At 35.4% G+C, this 19704-nt stretch overlaps 3 protein-coding genes across 3 annotated transcripts; all 3 read left to right on the top strand.

Annotated features, from left to right (window-relative positions):
* Positions 1–6888: 6888 nt before the first annotated feature.
* Positions 6889–8115, top strand: LOC125582934 (glutathione S-transferase T3-like). Its single transcript, XM_048749397.1, has 3 exons — positions 6889–7320; positions 7413–7611; positions 8039–8115. Exons 1-3 carry the CDS (start codon positions 6889–6891, stop codon positions 8113–8115), a joined length of 708 nt encoding a protein of 235 aa, XP_048605354.1.
* A 2226-nt stretch (positions 8116–10341) lies between these two features.
* On the top strand, positions 10342–11553 carry LOC106385425. The gene has a single exon (XM_048752620.1). It carries the CDS (start codon positions 10836–10838, stop codon positions 11334–11336), a length of 501 nt encoding a protein of 166 aa, XP_048608577.1. The 5' UTR covers positions 10342–10835; the 3' UTR covers positions 11337–11553.
* A 5757-nt stretch (positions 11554–17310) lies between these two features.
* On the top strand, positions 17311–18973 carry LOC106385868 (LOB domain-containing protein 15). The gene is made up of 3 exons (XM_013825766.3): positions 17311–17553; positions 17709–17967; positions 18334–18973. The coding sequence occupies exons 1-3, from the start codon at positions 17540–17542 to the stop codon at positions 18730–18732; spliced, it is 672 nt and encodes a 223-aa protein (XP_013681220.2). The 5' UTR covers positions 17311–17539; the 3' UTR covers positions 18733–18973.
* Positions 18974–19704: the final 731 nt, after the last annotated feature.

Raw genomic sequence — 19704 nt, 5'->3', positions numbered from 1 at the left:
TTATTTGTATTCTATGACATACTAAACATAATAAAAATAAATACAAATATTAATCAGTTATATTATATATATATATATATATATATATTTATAGACGTTTCTAAAGCGTTTTCAAAACAAACAAAAAAAATCAAAAATCACGTTTCCTCGTTTCGTTTCCATGCAACCTAGGTGAAAAGTAAAGAAGAGGAAGAGTAAAGGGTGAAGAGGGAGAGGAAAGTGAGAACTAAGCATGTGTTAAAGCACAATTTACATATTATAATATATTATATTTATTAAATATACAGTAGAAAACAATCAATTTATAGTGAATCTGAAAGTAAAAAGTGAAAATAAGGAATAAAAATGAGAACCAACGAGTGAGGAGGAGTGAGGAAGAGAACGAGGAGATGGAAGAAAGTGAGGAGTGAAGAGGGAAAATGACAATTGCATACTACACCGTAACAATAACATAGAATAGTATGTTAGTGTATTTTATACATGTTTGCATATTGATTGTTGTTGTGTATAATAAAAAGAAACTATGAAAAATGTGGGCGTACAAGATGTCAGGTTTTGTGTTTAGATAACACTAGACAAAGTAATTCATATCAAAATATTTAATTATTTACAATTTTATATTACACGAAAACTGATTTCTATTCTATTTGTACAAATTGAAAAATATAGAATAGACTATTTAATATATGTAGCACTGTTCATCATCTTCTACAGTTCAATGTCTATTTTTTCTAATTTTCTCTTTCGATCTTTGGTCTATTTACCACAATTTGAATCTTTTCATTTTATGTCACAATTATTTTTTTTGTCAGATATTGATCATTAACACCTTTCTTTCAATTAATACAATTTCATCGTTAGTCAAGAACTTTAGGATATAATACATGTACTGAGTTATGGATGAGAAAAAAATCATATAAGCTGCAAAGGAAAAGAACAGAAATATGTGCGTGTGAGTTTTTATGGATTAATAGAATTAATACATATTATATATGCTATATTCTAACCATTAGTCTCATATGGTTACTTTCTTAATTTTTTTTTTTTATGGTTATTGCTCCTAATTTTCTCAAAAAATATCTAACCTAAAAAAAATATTGAAAAGTAGGAAAGAGGGCTAAGGTTCTCTGAACCAATATTTTCATATGCTGTTAAAAAAATTTGATGACACATATTTCTATTTTATTAGTCAATAATTATCTAAAACAATTAAATTTAAATACAACACATTAAAATATTAATTTTTTATAGTTAAAAACCTCAAATCAGCATCCCCAATGGGGATGCTCTAAGGTTCCAAGAACTGTCATATGTCAAGTCTCTGTTCATTACAAAAATGTTTAAATAGTCTTGTGGCATATCATATTCTAAAAGAAAATCTAAATAGGGAAGGAGTTTGAGCGACTTATGTCTCTGGCTGTGACAACTTTACTTGTAACACAAGATATGGTAGTTAATGCATCGTTCTTGATGTTGTTTTCCTTTGCCACTCTCAGAGTGTTTATGTAACAAAGGGAGAGATGAACTATTATGTTTAGGGTAGAACAAGAGAAACTGCTTACCTGCAACTGTAAGAATTTGCGAGGGGTTCTTTAGGGTTGACACACATGCGTCATAGATGGGTCCAACAGTGTGAATCATAAGGGATGCAGGCAAGTTGAAACCGCTGTTCCATTATTTATAGTAACCATGGAATAATGAGCTCCAGGACGAACCTCACGGACCTCGTAGCATGCTGCTCTCAGCTGTTGCCTAATAGCTCTATGTATTGCTGTCATAAAAGTTTATACCAATGCAGTCACACAATGACAATGTGTTTGGAGGCTTGGAGCCATGGATGAGACAGTTAGCACTCGGGAAGTCGTATTCGTAGAAGAAAAATTACACGAAGAAGCAGTCATTATTTCGCTTAACGTGGCCGTGTGAAAAGTTTTGACGCCCAACGTGGCGGAGATCAGAGTAGCTCCCGGCGAAGCCGAAACTGATCTAAATACCGAGTTCGAGTTCAGTAATTTAGGGAGACTCGTCGAGCTTCCCGCTTGCACAGGTCAACCAGAGTCGCCGTCCTTGCCAAAATCTCTTTAACTCGGAGCTTTTGGGACCATAACTGCGTAAATACTTATAGCGTCTGAGAAAAACAGTTAAATTTACTGAAGAATGATTCTATAAAAGAAGACTAGATTTTTGACCCGCGCTTAAAAAGCGCGGGTTCTATTTTTGTTGTTTTATCAACAAATAGATCGATAAATCTTTTATTTTGATTATATAAAATGTCACATGATCAATTTTCAATTATGCGGGTCAGTTATTTGTTACTTAGTTATATAAAAATGGTAGATATATGAATAGTTGAATATTTCTATAAATTAAATATAAGTCATATGATTTGATTATATAGAATAAGAAACTTTATAGTTTGTACAGTATGAAGAAATTGTGTTTTTTAAAATGTCTCACACAACCGTTTTATGTTTGTAAATAAGTTAAAGAATGGTTGTATTTTTAGACATATAAAGCTGTCCAATTTTTTTTTAGTTTTATGATAAAGTCTTAAAATCATTTAGTTAGAAAATTTCAATATCTAATATTACTTTTTAAATTATTGGAGATTTTAATTTATTTGTTATTATCAAAAATGTTTATAGGCTATGAAATGGATTATAAATAAACATAACCCATTTGATTAATTAACATATTTGGCTATCAAAAGTTTATAGGCTACGCTTCTCAGATTACCAAAACAGTTTGATATCGCAAATATTGTGGAGTTAGAAGAATATTCTGATTATAAATTTGGAATAATATCCTGGGTGTACCTTCGTTTTAGATTATAAACGGGTATTAATAATGGGGTATATTCGCTTGCTTAAATCAAAGGTACGTGTAAATCAAGGTAACATCATAATCCTTAAGCATGAATTTAGGTTTTATCTAAGTATATTGTTGTAGTTATATAAGCCCAAAGAAGTTAATTATTTAAGCCCGATTGTAGATTTCATTTAAGTATATAATTCTCTTGTTTTAAAAGTGGCGGTGAAACTAATACGTCCAAATCAAAGTCCATTTAAATTTAATGATAAGCCCAAATTTCGAATGACAATAATGCCATTAATGATAATTTTAATTTGTTCATAAAAGTAATGTCAAAATTGGAAAACTTAAGTATTTCATTAAGGGTAAAAAATGGGAATGATCCCCTTTTAATGGTATTGATTTGATTAATTAACAGATTTGGCTATCAAAAGTTTATAGGCTACGCTTCTCAGATTACCAAAACAGTTTGATATCGCAAATATTGTGGAGTTAGAAGAATATTCTGATTATAAATTTGGAATAATATCCTGGGTGTACCTTCGTTTTAGATTATAAACGGGTATTAATAATGGAGTATATTCGCTTGCTTAAATCAAAGGTACGTGTAAATCAAGGTAACATCATAATCCTTAAGCATGAATTTAGGTTTTATCTAAGTATATTGTTGTAGTTATATAAGCCCAAAGAAGTTAATTATTTAAGCCCGATTGTAGATTTCATTTAAGTATATAATTCTCTTGTTTTAAAAGTGGCGGTGAAACTAATACGTCCAAATCAAAGTCCATTTAAATTTAATGATAAACCCAAATTTCGAATGACAATAATGCCATTAATGATAATTTTAATTTGTTCATAAAAGTAAGGTCAAAATTGGAAAACTTAAGTATTTCATTAAGGGTAAAAAATGGGAATGATCCCCTTTTAATGGTATTGATTATTAAGGATAGATACCTAACAATCAGACAGAGAACAAAAGATTACGTTTGATATCATGTGAAATTTTCTCTCTAAAGATAATTCACAACATGGGAACATAATCTTTGAAAGCATTTTAACAAATACCGCTTACGTTTCTTATAACAACATAGGTGGTGTGTAGGCTATTGATGCATCAGCAATTCGGAACATGTAAAAATTTATTATATATTAAAGGAGAAACATTGTAATAAATGAATTCACGCTAAACTAGACACATGTCACGTGTAGAAGCATAGTAATAAATGCGTTCACACTAAAATGGACATATGTCACATGTAGAGAGCTTTTCAGCCAAATTCTACATAAATATGTTCGCATTATGTACTTTACGTTTTTTTTAATATAAAACACATATGCTTGGTTTTTTTTACGCTATTTTTACTGTTTACGAATAGAGCTGGACAAATTATTCATAAATTTTGATTCGATTCGTTATCCGTTTGATTCGAACCGAAAAATCCGGATATCCGTTACTCTATGAAGCAAATCAAATACTAAAATGCAATATCCTTTAAAAAAAAAAAGCAAATCACAAATATCAATATTTATAGGAATGGATATTCAATTTGATCCGTTATATGGATATATATATATATATATGTATATAAAGAATTATATATAAGTTATATATTATAGTTTATATAAATTTTACAATATTTTTGTTTTCAAATAATTTCATTTTAAGAATTTTATTTTTCATGTATTATTTTGAAAAAACGTTATTTAATACTCCCTCTGTTTTTAAAAGGTGCATATTCTAAACTTTTCACATATATTAAGAAAACTCATTAAATATGCATTGTTTTTTGTGAATAATAATTTTTCATAATTTTTAGCCAATAGAAATTCAATAAACACCATTAATTTTTTTGAAACTTACAATTTTTCATAAAATCATACATTGAAAAAGTAAAAAATGTATCTTTTTTAAACAATTTTTTTTTTCAGAACATACATCTTTTAGAAACGGAGGGAGTATTAATTAATGGTATCTTTATATATTTATCAACCATATTTATATACTTTTACATACACATACATGTGCACATTGACGTGAGCACCTTATAACTAAGTATTTACCATAACTGAAATATCTAATTTTTTTGAAAGTTAAAATATTCTTTTTCTTAATGCTTCTTTTACTATCGACCAAATTGTAGTAAAATGATTTGTCTTAATAATTTTTTTTCTTTTTTTTTAACTATTATCCGTTTAGAAACTATAATATGAAACCATTGGTTCGACATCACGGCTATCTAAGATTCATAACATGAAAACAAACAAATAATAGTAATTTTTGATTATCACAAAAAAAAAGAAGCAAAAACATCAAACATTTTAACCGAACAAACCAAATACATATTGATTTAAAATGATAGTTATATTTTAGGAGATTAAAAACCAAAAAAAACTTAAAACCGAACTGATATCTAGATTAAACAGATTGATGTCTCCTTATTAAAAAATAATGAAACTAATAATTACATTCCGCGCAAGGCGCAGGTTATTTATTACCTAGTATGTTTTAATAAGAAAACATTAGCGTGTCTCGGTGCGTACGCGTGTAAAAATAGATTATAATTTATTACACCACTAAATGATGTTTAATACTACCTCCGTTCCCGAAAGTAAGATTTTTTAAAACTTTTTCTTGTTCCACAAAGATAGATTTTCTATATTATTAAGGTACTTTTTTATACTTTCGAAAAACATTAATTGAGAATATTTGAATTGATTAAATTTCATTGTTGGAAAGTTATTTGAAAGTGTATAATAAAGTAACAAATAAATTAAATTATAAACATGTATTGAATTCTTAATAAGCGTGAATACTCTAGAAAATATTACTTTCGGGAACAGAGGGAGTACCTGGTTTTCCCTGCATATACTAAAACACAATCAACCGTTAGTACCCTAAACCACCTAACCAGCTGTTCTCTTGAATCTAGAACTGCCTAAGAGCATGTTTATAGGTGTTGGTTAAGTGGGTTGTTAACATAAAAAGGTAATTAAGTTAAAGAAAAAATGGTGAGTAAAGAAAGGGGTGTGCCTTAATTTAGGACGTGAAGGCACCGTGCCTTCGAGCCAGGTGTCGCGTTGCTACTGGGCCGAGGAGAAAGACAACCGCGGTTTCTTTTTTTCTTTTCTTCTTTCTCTCTTTCCGTTTCTCTTCTCTCTCTCGGGGGATGGCGATTCGATGGCGATTCTCTCCCTCTCTGTGGCTTTCATCGACGGAACGGCGAGAGCTCTATTGGTGGAGCTCGGCGACGAAGGAAAACCGCGACCTTTCTATCGGTGGCTCTTCTCGACCTTGGGAAACGGCGAGAAAAGGTGACATCTCTCTCTATCAGTGGCTCTCTGACACGTTCTATACCGGATACTGTTGCGGCTGAGCCGAATCGAAAGGTAAAGATGCATGCATGTCTTTAGATTCTAAATCGTGAATGTTAATAAATCGTCTGATTTGCTTTGATATTTTTTTTTAGTGGGATTGATCAAGAGGCATGATTCATGTACATTTTCTCTTTGTGTTAATTGTGAAATTGTAAGAAACAATTCTGATTTTTTTTTTGTTTGTGTCTGTTTTGCCTTGAGCTGGATTGATCAAGAGGCTGTCCGAGAGAGATTGTGTCTCTGTGGGTTAAGGTATATTTTGATGCTTGTTCCTCGTCAATTTTAGTATATAAATCCTCAAATTTGTTGTGATTTGTCTCGTTTTTTTTTGTGTGTTTAGGTGTTTTGATCAAGACGCATCACACATGTTCTTCACACAAAGGGCCTACGATTCTTCATAGAGGTAAAACCTATCTCTTTGCTCTGTTTAAAGCATTGTACTCGTTGGTGGTTAGTATTAGGTTTTGTAATAAATTGTCCTGCTTAATGTTAGATTACAGTTGGGTTTGGTAATAAATAGCTTTGGTTTTGGTAGATAGAAATCAATTGTGTGTTGTGTTGATTGTGTTAGATAAATGTCTAGTCGGACAACTTGGTTGTGATCAATGCTTGGTTCTTCAGTTTATAAAAAAGCTTCTCCTCTCCTCTGTCTTCTCACTTCCTCACTTTTCTTCTTGCCTTCTCCTCTGCCTCTCTTCCATAATGGATTCTTATCCATTTTCTTCCCACTCAAAGTTTGTTGAACTACTTAGTCAACAAACAGTTTCCTTTGGTAACAATGAAGATAGTGTTGATCTATCTTCATCACAACCACTTCCTGGTAGTGTAGGAACCGAAACTTCAAACTGTGATGGAGACAGTGCTCCTCAGCGCCGAGAACGTCGAAAGTGGACACCAACGGATGATGTAGTCTTGATCAGCTCGTGGTTAAACACGAGAAAGGATCATGTGGTTGGCAACGAGCAAAAATCCAACGGTTTTTGGAAAAGGATTGCTGCTTACTTTGGAGCAAGTCCTCTGCTTGCTGGCTGCAAAGAACGAGACCATAATCACTGCAAGCATCGATGGCATAGGATCAATGACCTTGTCTCCAAGTTTTGTGGAGCGTATGAAGCGGCTACTAGGAAAAAACAAGTGGCCAGAACGAAAATGATGTCCTCAAGCTAGCTCATCAGATATTTTACAACAACTACAAGACGAGGTTTAATCTTTTACACGCTTGGAAGGAGCTGCGGCACGACCAGAAGTGGTGCGAGTTGGCTACTGCAAAAAACGATGGGAGCTTGAAGAAGAGGAAGTGTGAGGACGGTGGAGATTTAGAGAGTTCTCAAGCAACTGAGAACAAGTGTCCCCCTGGTGTGAAGGCCGCAAAGAAATCTTCTCAGAAGACAGTGGTTTCGGATGATAATCTTAATAAGCTTCAGAGTATGTGAACAATGAGACAGGTGGATTTGGCCGCGAAAGAAAGGTTGTCTCAGCTGAGTCTGCTTAACAGTCTCATTGGAAAAAAAGAACCCCTTCCCGAGTATGAAGAAACCCTCAAGAAGAAACTGATAAATGATTTGTGGTCGTAAATGACTTGATGTCTATGTAGTTCTGTTTCGAGTTCTTTTTCTTGCTATGAAGTTCTGTTTCTAGTTCTTTTTGTTGTTGTTAAGTTATGTTTCATGTTCTGTTTGTTGTTTGTGTTTGTAGTTTAGTTTCTTGTTCTAAGTTAATGTTTTTGTTTCTGAAATGATGTTGTTATGATATAAATGTTCTTCTTCTTGTGATGATATAAATGTTGTTGTTCTTGTCCTGTAGAAATGTTCTTGTCCTGATAGAAATGTTCTTCTTGTTCTTATTAATGCAGGTGAGACAGTTCCTTTATCGGAGGCAGACAATGAAAGTAGCCGAGTGAGAGCTGTTGAGAGAGGTCACGAGATGTAGAGATATCTGGTGGGTTGTCTTGTACTTGTCACGAGAGTAGAGATAGGTGCTTGTCTTGTACTTGTTTGGTAGCTTTCACAACTGTAAAAGGAAATGAGAGGTTTTGTATTCTAGCATCACGGGTTTGTGGTTGAGGAGAGTAGAGATAGGTGGTGTCGGATTTGTCATAACTTGTACTTGTGTCTTTTGTATTTTTTTCATCACGTACATGAAAGTGTAAAGAAATCACACACATTCTCTTTCTCTATATTATTGGCAAATGAGCAAAACACACACCATTCTCATTCTCACAATTTTCTTTCTATATATTCATGTTCTTCTCTCCTTTATCTTTCTAAAATAAATTGATCACAAACACATTCACACACCATTCTCTTTCTCTTAAATCAAACCTCTCATTTTAGATCAAAAAAAAAATTTGATCAAATCACACTCATGGCTTCTTCTTCAAATAACAATTTCGATGAATCAGATTCTTCAAATTACAATTTGGATGAGTCATTTGATGAAGCATTCGATCAATATTTAGATCAAACTTTCGATCAAACATTTGAGAATTTGTGCAACTTTTATGGTGATCAAGAAGAAGAAATGAAGACAAGAAAACCAAGAGTTTATATCAAAAGAAATCACGAAGAAGGCATCTCCGGTTGTGGAATGATTATTTCAGTGACACTCCTACATATCCAGAAAACCTATTCCGACGACGATTTAGAATGAACAAGCTATTGTTCATGCATATTGTTCATCGCCTCTCCAATGATGTTCGCTTTTTTCGTCAAAAGAAAGACGTTACCGGAAGGCTTGGTCTCTCCCCACCTCAAAAGTGTACAGCAGCTATTCGTGTGTTGGCATATGGTTCTGCGCTAGATGCGGTCGACGAATACCTCAGGCTCGGTGCAACCACTACTCGGTTATGTGTGGAAAATTTTGTGGAAGCAATAATAAATTTGTTCGGCGATGAGTACCTAAGAAGACCAACACCGAATGATCTTCAACGTCTACTTCATATTGGAGAGCTTCGTGGATTTCCCGGGATGATAGGAAGCATCAATTGTATGCATTGGGAGTGGAAGAATTTTCCTACCGCCTGGAAAGGACAATATTCTCGTGGTTCGGGAAAACCGACAATCGTTTTAGAGGCGGTTGTTTCATATGATATGTGGATATGGCATTCTTTTTTTGGACCTCCAGGTACTTAAAATGATATCAATGTTCTTGATCGCTCACCTGTTTTTGATGACATAATAAATGGTCGAGCTCCGCAAGTGAATTTCTCCGTCAACGGAAGAGAGTATGATATGGCTTACTATCTTACTGATGGTATTTATCCGAAATGGGCAATTTTTATCCAATCTATTCCAATTCCACAAGGGCCGAAAGCAGTGTTATTTGCTCAGCGTCAAGAAGCTGCCCGAAAAGATGTCGAGCGTGCTTTCGGAGTCTTGCAAGCTCGATTTGCCATTGTTAAAAATCCAGCATTTTCTTGGGATAAAGTCAAGATTGGAAAGATTATGAGAGCATGTATCATACTCCATAATATGATAGTGGAAAACGAACGAGATGAATGCACTCAATATGATGTTTTGAATTTCCAACAAGGAGAAGGCAGCGAAAGTTCACATGTCGATTTCACCTATTCTACAGATATCCCTACAAATCTCGCCAATCAGATGGGTGTTCGAACAAGGATTCATGATAAAGAAGCGCATCAACAACTGAAAAGTGATTTGGTTGAACATATATGGCGTAAATTTAGACGTGATCAAGACAACAACTGAGTTTCGATACATCTTTGAAATTATTAACGTTTATTTTAGTAATCTTGTTGTTATGTTTTTATGTTTTTATTTTCAAATCTATGTTTAAAATTTTATGTTTAACTTTGTTTAAAAAAAAAATCATCTTCAAAAAAATTGATGTTTAATATTTTTCTTTTTAACAACTTCTAGTTAAACAGCTACCAATAAACTACTTAAATTAAAGGTTCCTTAACAATATCCTTTACCTACATTTTAATATTTAAAAAATCACTAAGCAACCCTAAGTGGGTTTCACCTAACATGCTCTAAACATGTGGTCTGTTATTGTGTATACCTATTCATCTATATATTTAATAAATGCAAGGATGTGCGAAATAAATGCAAGGACAATGACATCAAAATCATAATCAAAATCTCAGTACGGAAACAATGGACCACGAACGGTATATTCTATTCATTTATACGACTCAACTGTACATCCAACGGTCCACACTCACACTCTCTTTTACATCCTACACGTCTATAGTATATCATTTTCAACGTCTATTGTGTGTAGATTAAAGTGTAAATAGTAACAATACTAGGTCGTATTTACCCCCACTCATTTATTATCTAACCATTTCTTGCACTCTGCAATTATGTTCTAGTATTATATGTATATGCCATATGGTCATCCATGTGAAATTTACAAATAGAAAGATCTAGAAAAAACGACAGATAATACAAAAAAATAGTAGTGTAAGCACATGTCATGTGCTTGCTTTTACACACACCATGCAAATAAAGATCCTTTAATTCTTCCGCAAACTTCACTTACACTAACAAAGCATCAAGTTTCCAAAAATAGATGCTCCCAGCTTGTCTCTTCTTTCGTATCTGAAGAAGCTTCGTGGTCTTCGGACATATCCAAGAGAGGGAGTTTTGCTAGCTCACGTCAAACACCTTACAACACATTTAATGACGATGTCTGAAAGATCAGAAGACGATACAGACGGAGTCAGATCCTCAAAGGTAATCGTAAAGAAGAGCTCCCAGGTCAATGCATCGTCGAGAATCTATTACTACGGCGGAGCTTCCGTGCCGTTTGTGTGGGAGACACGGCCAGGCACACCAAAACACCCTCTCTTCTCTGAATCATTTCGTCTTCCGCCACTAACGCCGCCTCCATCATATTACTCCTCCTCCTACGGGAGCAAATTGAGCAAAGTTAGACCGAAACAAACTCGTTTAGTGAAGGCTTTTATCAAGCATCACGTGTCTCGTCCTTCGTTTTCTTGGTCGTCTTCGTCCTCTTCTTCTTCTTCCTCTTCCTCCTCTCCTCGGTCTAGAATTGTGCATCGTGCTAAAACATGTTACCTTTCTTGCTCGAGATCGTATGTTAAGGACGACGACGAGGAAGAGATTGGTTCGTCGTCGCCAACATCAACGCTGTGTTTAATTCATCAATGGGGAGTATGAACAGAGCTTTGTCTTCTGTTCTTAGCTATCGATCTAGTCGTAATGATCTTAGATTGATTTAATGTCGTCATGTTATCTTATTTCGGTTGTTGTTATAGAAAATAGGATCTTGATTTTGAAGATCCATTTTTAAAAATGTTTTGGCTTTTGCCTCTTTAAACACAGTTACACCCATAGTGTTTGATTGTGCCAATGCTAATGTTCACGTGTTTTGATTGCTCGTCGTTGTGATTTTCATAATTAGATTGTTTCGACTTTATGTAAATTCAGTGAATCTAGTTGGTACACTTAAAAATGAAAATTAACCGATAGTGGACAATATTTATATCGAATTTATGGATTAGACGTTAAAGTTTGATAAGTCAACGTCAAGCTTTATGTATAAGATCAAATGACAAGAAAAATGTGGGCGATTAACTGACCACGTGCAGCATTAATGGGCTCTATTCATATTTTATATGTCTCGTTTGTTCTATTTCTATATATAGTTATTTCACTTAATAGATTACATTTGAATTTGAAAATAAGAAGAACAAGAATATTTAACTACATGAATGCATCTCTATGATATGCTATCTTTGAATTTTCAGTATGTTAAATATAATTCAAATTCAGTTTATCATTTATAATCCGAAGTCACTGAAATAGAAGAATATAAAGAGTATTACCTGAAAGGCTGAAACTAAAAAAGTTTAATATATTAATAAGTGGTTAGTTGTTTTGGATGTTCATGACATTTGTGCATGTATGATATTTTATAATTTGTGAATTAAATATCATTATAAGAAGATTTCCTTAGTATATGCAACTTTTTGGGTTTCAAAGTCTTCAATAATACCCAATACGGTCACGGTTTCGACTTCCGTTCCGTTGGCCACCTTGCGGTCTAAATTGTGCGTGCACGGATGCAAGGCCATCCAGAGGTTAGGTCTAGTTCATTAATTGACCTGGGTTTAACTCCTTTTTTTTCAAAAAAAAAAGTCTTCAATAATAGTATGTATCGCAAGATATGCATGTAGTTTTTGTGATGAAAGGAAAACATAGATGAGGTTCTCAAGCTAACGAAGTCGGTCTTTTCACTATTAAGGGAAAGCAGGTTCGGATGTACGTAAAACTGATTAACATAAGGATCTTTGTAATAGCGAATTTACGGTCAGGAAACAATGAAGTAGTTTTAACGAGAAGAATAATTTAGTTAAAATTTAATTCTTGACTCGAGGCTGTCAAAGTCCTCGACCACTCCTGCACACGTGGTGGAAGTTTTGATGACTTTAATGGTGCAATCTTAAATGCCATCATTCAATGAAGGGGCAACAGAGTTGGTGGCAAAGAAAAGGGGCAGAGAAACCAGTACGAAATTAAAACAAAAATAGTGAATAATCAGGCTTGCATGTTATATTTATTTTCCAAAAAACATTTGTATTTTGTTGAAATTTTTTTATAGCAAAAAATTATTTTCTTATTAAAGCTGTTATATTCTTACCAATACTACCATTTGCTTCCTACATCACTAATCTTTGATATATGTTGCAAGAGGTTGGTGCATCATTCCTGTAGTGTGTAGTTTTGAAGATGAGCATGGCTAAGGGATACAATACATTTGAGTCTACCCAGCACGTAATGGTATAATTTTTCATACCTTTGACCTCTAGTCCAATCAACCACCAAATTAATTTCTAAAACACATATTTCAGAGGCAAGGCCTACGAATTAATGGCCCAAAAATAATTAACGGCCCACATGTCAACTTGAGATAAATCTTTTTTTTTTAGAGAAACCTTCGAAAGGTTTTCTGGAATAAAAAAACTGTAAATATTGGTTTATATATTTTGATTGATTTAGAAATCCATATAGAATTTATAAATCCAAGTAAAATAAGTAGATTTTTTTAAAAATTCGGATTAATATTTACAAATCTGGAGGTTTTCCGTCGAATTTGAGTCTTTGTATTTTCAACAAAAAAAATTCAAACAAATCCATTCTTTTTTTTGGCAAACTGGATACTTTCATTTAAATAAAATAAGGGTACAAAACAAAGCAAAAAGTTTTTATGGCCTCAGGCCCATGATGAAATTCGCGAGACATGATTTTGCTAGAAGATCCGTCGGCCCATTACGAGCCCTAGGTATGAAAACGACGGAGCATTCGGTGAACGGAGAGGAAGGAGAGGAAGTCAGGGAGTCGATGTCCGAGAGGATGCCATAGAGCTCTGTCGGTCTTCTTCTCGCCGTAATTGCTCGAGCGAGCACTTGAGAGTCTGTGCGGAGACAGATATGTGTGATGTGTTGAGTCGATGCGTTGATGAGAGCTTCTCTAAAGGCCAGTGCCTCAGCCATGCAAGCGGATGTTACATTGAGTTGAGAGGCTGTGGCTCTGGAGATTTCCTGGCCATGTCGGTCTGTGAGGATCCACCCCATCCATGCCGCCATCAGATCCGATCGCCAAGCTGCATATGTGTTGCAAAATACAGTGAGATCGTTTGAGGAGGAGGTTCGGGCTAGAGGCTTCATCTGCGGGGTCTGAGAGATCTGAGAGGGTGTAGTTGATTGAGCTTTTTCCCATTCTTTTTTGGGCCAGAATCGCTTTGGTTGCTGTTTCAATGGGTGTGAGGTATCTCTTCTCGAAGATGGCAAGATTTCTCGATGTCCAGATCACCCAGCAGAACCATGGAAACGCATTCCCTGAGGTGTCGAAGGGCGGGAGGTTCCTCCATCTAATTGCTTCTTGGATCATTCTACGGAAGGTAGAGGTTTCATTTGTGTCTACTGTGTTCTGCCATGGGACAAGTTTCCACATTTTTTTTGCAAAATTACAGTGGAAGAGAATATGAGATATAGATTCAGCTTCTCCACACCTTAAACAATTTGTGTTGACGAGAACTCCTCTTGTTTGTAGGTTTAAGCCCGTTGGGAGTGTGTTAGTCACAGCTTTCCAAAGGAAGAACTTTATCTTTGGGAGGAGGGGAGGGTTCCATATATATTTTTTCCAGTTTAGGGTCTCCTCCGGCTGTGATTGGAGTCTTGCGACTGGTGTGTTAATCACCCGAGTTGAAAAGTAGCCTAACTTCACCGTGTAGTTGCCTGACTTTTGTAATGGCCAGATGTAAGAGTCGTTAGCTCCCAGGATGCTCGGCCTTAGTGACAAAATGTGGGAAGACAACTCAGGTAATAGCTCACCAATTCTGGTTTTGTTCCATTCCCTTATCTCTCGAGTCAGAATATCTGCGACAACAAGGTCTCTGTCACTGATAAATACCGGTCCAATGGGTTTCAGGTTTGTCTCTGGACTGATCCAAGAGTCATTCCAGAGGCTAGTGGACTCTCCGTTACCAATTGCCTTTCCCATGTGTTGTAGTAGAAGGTCACGGCCCGCCAGAATCCCTCTCCAGCCATGGGAGATTGTTGCGCTCGATGGTGTCTTCGCAAAGGTTGTTTTGTGGCAATATTTCCCTAACAGTACACGGGCAAGCAGAGTCTCTGGTTTTGTCAAGAGTCTCCACGCAATTTTCGCAAGAAGAGCGTGGTTGAAAGCTTCAATGTCGCGGAATCCCAAGCCTCCCAAGCTCTTCGGTTGCGTTAGCTTTTCCCACGAGATCCAGCAGATTTTCCTCTCTCCATCCTTTGAGTCCCACCAGAATCTGGTCAAGATGGACTGTATGCGTTTACAGAGGCTAAGTGGGAGGAGGAAACACGTCATTGCAAAGATAGGGATAGCTGACAACACGAATTGGATCATGGTAGCTTTTTCCGCAGTTGATAGTAACTGAGTAGACCAGAAAACTGTTATCTGCTTCTTCCTATCTACAATAGATGCAAATAGGTCCTTCTTTTTGCGTCCAAAATGCTCTGGTAGTCCTAGGTATTTGCCTACTCCCCCTTCCTTCTCTATTCCCAGCTGAGTTTTAACCCGCTCTCTTATTTCAGGTGGAGTCTTGGAGGAGAAGGAGATAGATGATTTATGCGCGTTGATCATCTGACCTGAAGCGAGTTCATATTTGTGGAGGATATCCATCAAGGAGGAGCAGCTACGTGCATCTGTTTTTGTGAAGATCATGGTGTCATCGGCAAACAACAGGTGATTGATCTTCGGACTATTTCTAGCCACTTTGATTCCAGGTAGGAGGCCATTCATCTGCGCTTTTTTGCAGAGGCCGGAGAGTATTTCACCGCATAAAATAAAGATGTAGGGTGACAGAGGATCCCCCTGTCTAATGCCTCTTTGTGGAGTCACCTTACCTACAACTTCGTTGTTAAGGAGAAAAGAGTATGAGACAGTGGAGACACACTGCATCATCCACATAATCCAAGTATCACAAAAACCCATTCTCTCAAGTACAACTCTTATAAAAGACCACTCTAGTCTATCATACGCTTTGCTAATATCAGTTTTAACTGCCACTGAGCATTGTTTAACTGCCCCTGACCCTTTCAGGTAGTGGAGGACTTCATGCGTGATGAGGACGTTATCAGATATGGCTCGACCAGGTACGAACGCCGATTGAGTCTCAGAAATTACATCTTGTAGCACCGGTTTAAGTCTTAGAGCTAGGATTTTTGAGATGACCTTGTAATACACGTTACACATGGCAATATGTCTCTATTCCGAGACTAGTTTAGGGCTGGTAATTTTTGGAATGAGTCTGATATGAGCTGAGTTGATCGAGTAGGGAAGAGCACCCGTGATGAAGAAGTTCTGAATCTCTTTTGTTATAGCAGGGCCCACCGTCGTCCAGTTGGATTGGAAGAAGCTCGCAGAGAAGCCATCTGGCCCTGGGGCCTTATCAGGGTGGATGGCAAACATGGCATCTTTTATCTCCTGTGGTGATGGGATTGTAATTAGCGCTTCATTTGTCGCCGAGGAGATACATGGTGTTATGGCTTTCTCCACTATCTCAGACGTAGGAGGATTAAAAGATGTGAAGATTTGTTGGAAGTATTGCGCAATCACATCTGCTATCTGAGCATCCTCATATACTGGCGTTCTTTCAGGTGTTTCAATTACTGAGATCCTATTCCTGGCCCGTCTTCCCTTAGTTGATGCGTGAAAGAAGCTGGTGTTCTTATCTCCCAGAGTAAGCTACAAATCCATTCAAATCCATTATAAAATCAAATTTATTAATAAGTTTGTACGATTGAATAACACTTGATTTGATATAGAATTTATGGATCATTAAACCAATAACACATGATTTTAATACATATTTAAAAATCATAAAACCAATAACACTAGATTTAGTTCGGATTTTCAAATTCATTAAAATACAACAACCAATAACCCCCACTAAGATTCTTGATTTTAATATGTCATTATATATCCTAAATTGTATTCTGGGATAACGCTAAAAAATATCACCGTAGAATTTAAAATCAAAAACAAAGAAGAAGAAGAGAAAACAACGGGGCGAGGATTTAGGCTATTAATACGGGTCAAACAAGATTATACAAGTGCAAAGCTTTCTTAGAGTCAAAGCAATATTCTTTTTTTTCTATTGGATTTTGAATTGAAGCTGGAGATAACTCAAAACAACAACGATAAATATAATACTCCATAAAGAAAGAAAAAACAAGATCCCGTACACATAAAGATGATGAGGTTTCTTGATTTGGACTTGGAACTAACATGCCAATATCATCAAACTATCATTCTCATTCACTCTTTTTTGTAGTGAGTACGTCTAGCAATATATATCATTTCTAAATCCTTCACCAACTTTTTACTGTTATAAACTTTTTGAACTAATACTATTATAAACTTTTGAAACTATTAATCTCTATCGCTGATCACGAACCAATCAGTGTTTGCCTGGCCGATGTACTAGTGACTACATGCATGTATAATGTATGATTATAATTTGCGTGATCAGATTCGTTAAGTCAAAAAAAAAAACTCACGGCTCGCGTGCCTAAGCAGTAAATACAGCTCTTCAGTCTTCACTAACTAGATATCTTCAGTTATTTTCATGTTAAAATAGTTCTATTACAAACCAGTTCCAGTTTTGCTTATATATATTGACACATATATACACATGTGCAACATATATCGTGGCCACTAAATCTTAAACCTGGTATTTTACTTGCCTTCAAAGCGTTCCTCGGCTATCTTCCTTCATACCCTCTTTAAAAGTCACTTGACTTAAATATTTCTCTTTTTTGTTTCTTTCTACTTTTCTCCCTTTTCTTTCCATCCTCTGAGAACATGCCTGAATGTCCCTAGAAAGGTAAAAAAGTGAACATCTCATTAGTGAAACCTTTTTCCTCTCTACAATGATTTAGATTTCCCTCAAATTGGTGGATATGGTTGATTTATACCTTTTAGTCATATATTCATATTTTTAATGAAAACTAAAGTTCTTCTTCGGTTCCTTGTGCTTAGGGAGAGATTTGAACTGTTACGGAAAAAGTTCAAAAGAGAAGCTGATGCTTGGCCTCATCAAATGGCAGGAATCAGAAGACCAATGTCCAGCCCTCCTGGAACACTCAATACCATTACTCCTTGTGCTGCTTGTAAGCTTTTGCGTCGTAGATGCGCTCAAGAATGTCCCTTTTCGCCTTATTTCTCCCCACATGAGCCTCATAAGTTCGCATCCGTCCACAAAGTCTTTGGAGCTAGCAACGTATCCAAGATGCTAATGGTAAGAACACCATTTCAAAGCACACACATATCATCATGATTTAAGCATGTGAACTATTTTATAATGATATAGTGATAATTATCATCGCGTTGTTGATCCATGCCAGGGATTGTTCCCACTAGACGCATCTTCTCTTTGGTCGTTACATAAATAGAGATTGTATTAGTCATTACTCCTAAAGTTTTAGAGAAGTTACATAAATATAAACCTCCAAAATTGTTTAATCTTTTAAAACTTAAAATCCTTACTAAATTATCTATAGCTTTCAAAATCTCAAAACCACTCTCTGGCCGGTTTCATTATAAAGTATCTGAATATTGTTGGCAATATTCTCATAATGTTAAGACAATTTTTAACACTAAGCAGGAAGTTCCGGAAAGTCAGAGAGCAGACGCGGCAAATAGCCTCGTGTATGAAGCAAACGTAAGGCTAAGGGATCCGGTGTACGGATGCATGGGTGCAATCTCAGCTCTACAACAACAAGTTCAAGCTTTACAATCCGAGCTTACGGCCGTACGATCGGAGATTCTCAAGTACAAGCAACGAGAAGCAGTCGCCACTTTGATCTTACCTTCCAACTCCCAAGTCGCCGGGTTTCACTCCAGCGGCATCTCCGTCATTGCACCACCACCACAAACACCGTCAACTCCACCGCAACCTACGGTGGCTCCTCCTCCTCCATCTTCTTGTGTTTTCTCTCAACCAACCACAAGAACCTTGGAATACGGCGACATTGAGAATGAGAACAACTCTTACTTCGGTTGAAATTTATTTGAATCATTACAAACACACACACAAAACACACACACACATAATTTATTGCGATAATTTATGGTCCGGTGATTAACTAAACTAAATAAATATAAGGGAGGAAGATTTATAAAGCCTATCGTTAATCGAGCAAATGTATATTTATAAATTTTAACCGACAGTTAGATGAGGTTAAGGGTTTGTTTCAGACCTACACATTGAAGTCCAGTTCCAATATAAAGTGAGTAGAAGTCTATTTATTTTCTTTCTTATCGATAAACAAACTTGATATTTCATTCTTAGCAAAAATAAAAAATAAACGCGATATTCCATTGATAAAATCTCGATGAACTAAACATAATATGGAGTTGAATTTAGGGTAGCTCAAATTCAATTAATTAGTCATGCATACTTTAACAGATTTTTTCTAGAATCCAAGCAACTACTTGCATCAATTTTTGTGTGATAGCTGGCTTTGGATCTGTTAATTAGTCATGCATATTTAGTACTCCTTCTGTTTCATTATAAGTGTCGTTTTACGTTTCGGTACACGAATTAAGGAAACAATTAATTTTGTACATTTCCTATAAAAAACACTATTAACTATACACCTAACCATATTTCAACCAAGAGAAAAATAAATTTTGCATAAAATTAATAAATTTTGCATTGAAAATAAAAAACGACACTTATTTTGTAACGAAAAAAATTCTCTAAAACGACACGTAATATTAAACGGAGGGAGTATTGTGTTTATTAGTTGGGTGAAGTGTCAGCTGTACATTAACTAATTCATTTAATTTGATTTTATTTAATTTTATTTTCGGGTTTCCTTAGTTTATCGATCGAATTAATCAATCCAGCTTATTGCTGACCAGATTCATGGAAACAATGTTCGGTAGGAATTTGCCTTGTATTAAATAGGAAAAATAAAACTAATCTCATAGAAATTATTTGCGAATTAATTTGCCACATAGCTATTAAAAT

This window comes from Brassica napus, chromosome C3, assembly GCF_020379485.1.
Source record: "Brassica napus cultivar Da-Ae chromosome C3, Da-Ae, whole genome shotgun sequence".
Classification (NCBI taxonomy): Eukaryota; Viridiplantae; Streptophyta; class Magnoliopsida; order Brassicales; family Brassicaceae; genus Brassica; species Brassica napus.
The sequence above is the reverse complement of the archived record's forward strand: the minus strand, read 5'-3'. Positions and strand labels throughout refer to the sequence as shown.

What these genes read in the sequence shown, in the direction of transcription:
- LOC106385425 (XM_048752620.1), top strand. Translation starts at nt 10,836, where the DNA reads ATGACGATGTCTGAAAGATCAGAAGACGATACAGACGGAGTCAGATCC.
- LOC106385868 (XM_013825766.3), top strand. An exon ending in ACGTATCCAAGATGCTAATG is followed by an intron (nt 17,968 to 18,333) that starts GTAAGAACACCA and finishes AACACTAAGCAG; the next exon opens with GAAGTTCCGGAAAGTCAGAG.
- LOC125582934 (XM_048749397.1), top strand. Translation starts at nt 6,889, where the DNA reads ATGGATTCTTATCCATTTTCTTCCCACTCAAAGTTTGTTGAACTACTT. An exon ending in CGGCTACTAGGAAAAAACAA is followed by an intron (nt 7,321 to 7,412) that starts GTGGCCAGAACG and finishes CACGCTTGGAAG; the next exon opens with GAGCTGCGGCACGACCAGAA. An exon ending in TAATCTTAATAAGCTTCAGA is followed by an intron (nt 7,612 to 8,038) that starts GTATGTGAACAA and finishes TTATTAATGCAG; the next exon opens with GTGAGACAGTTCCTTTATCG.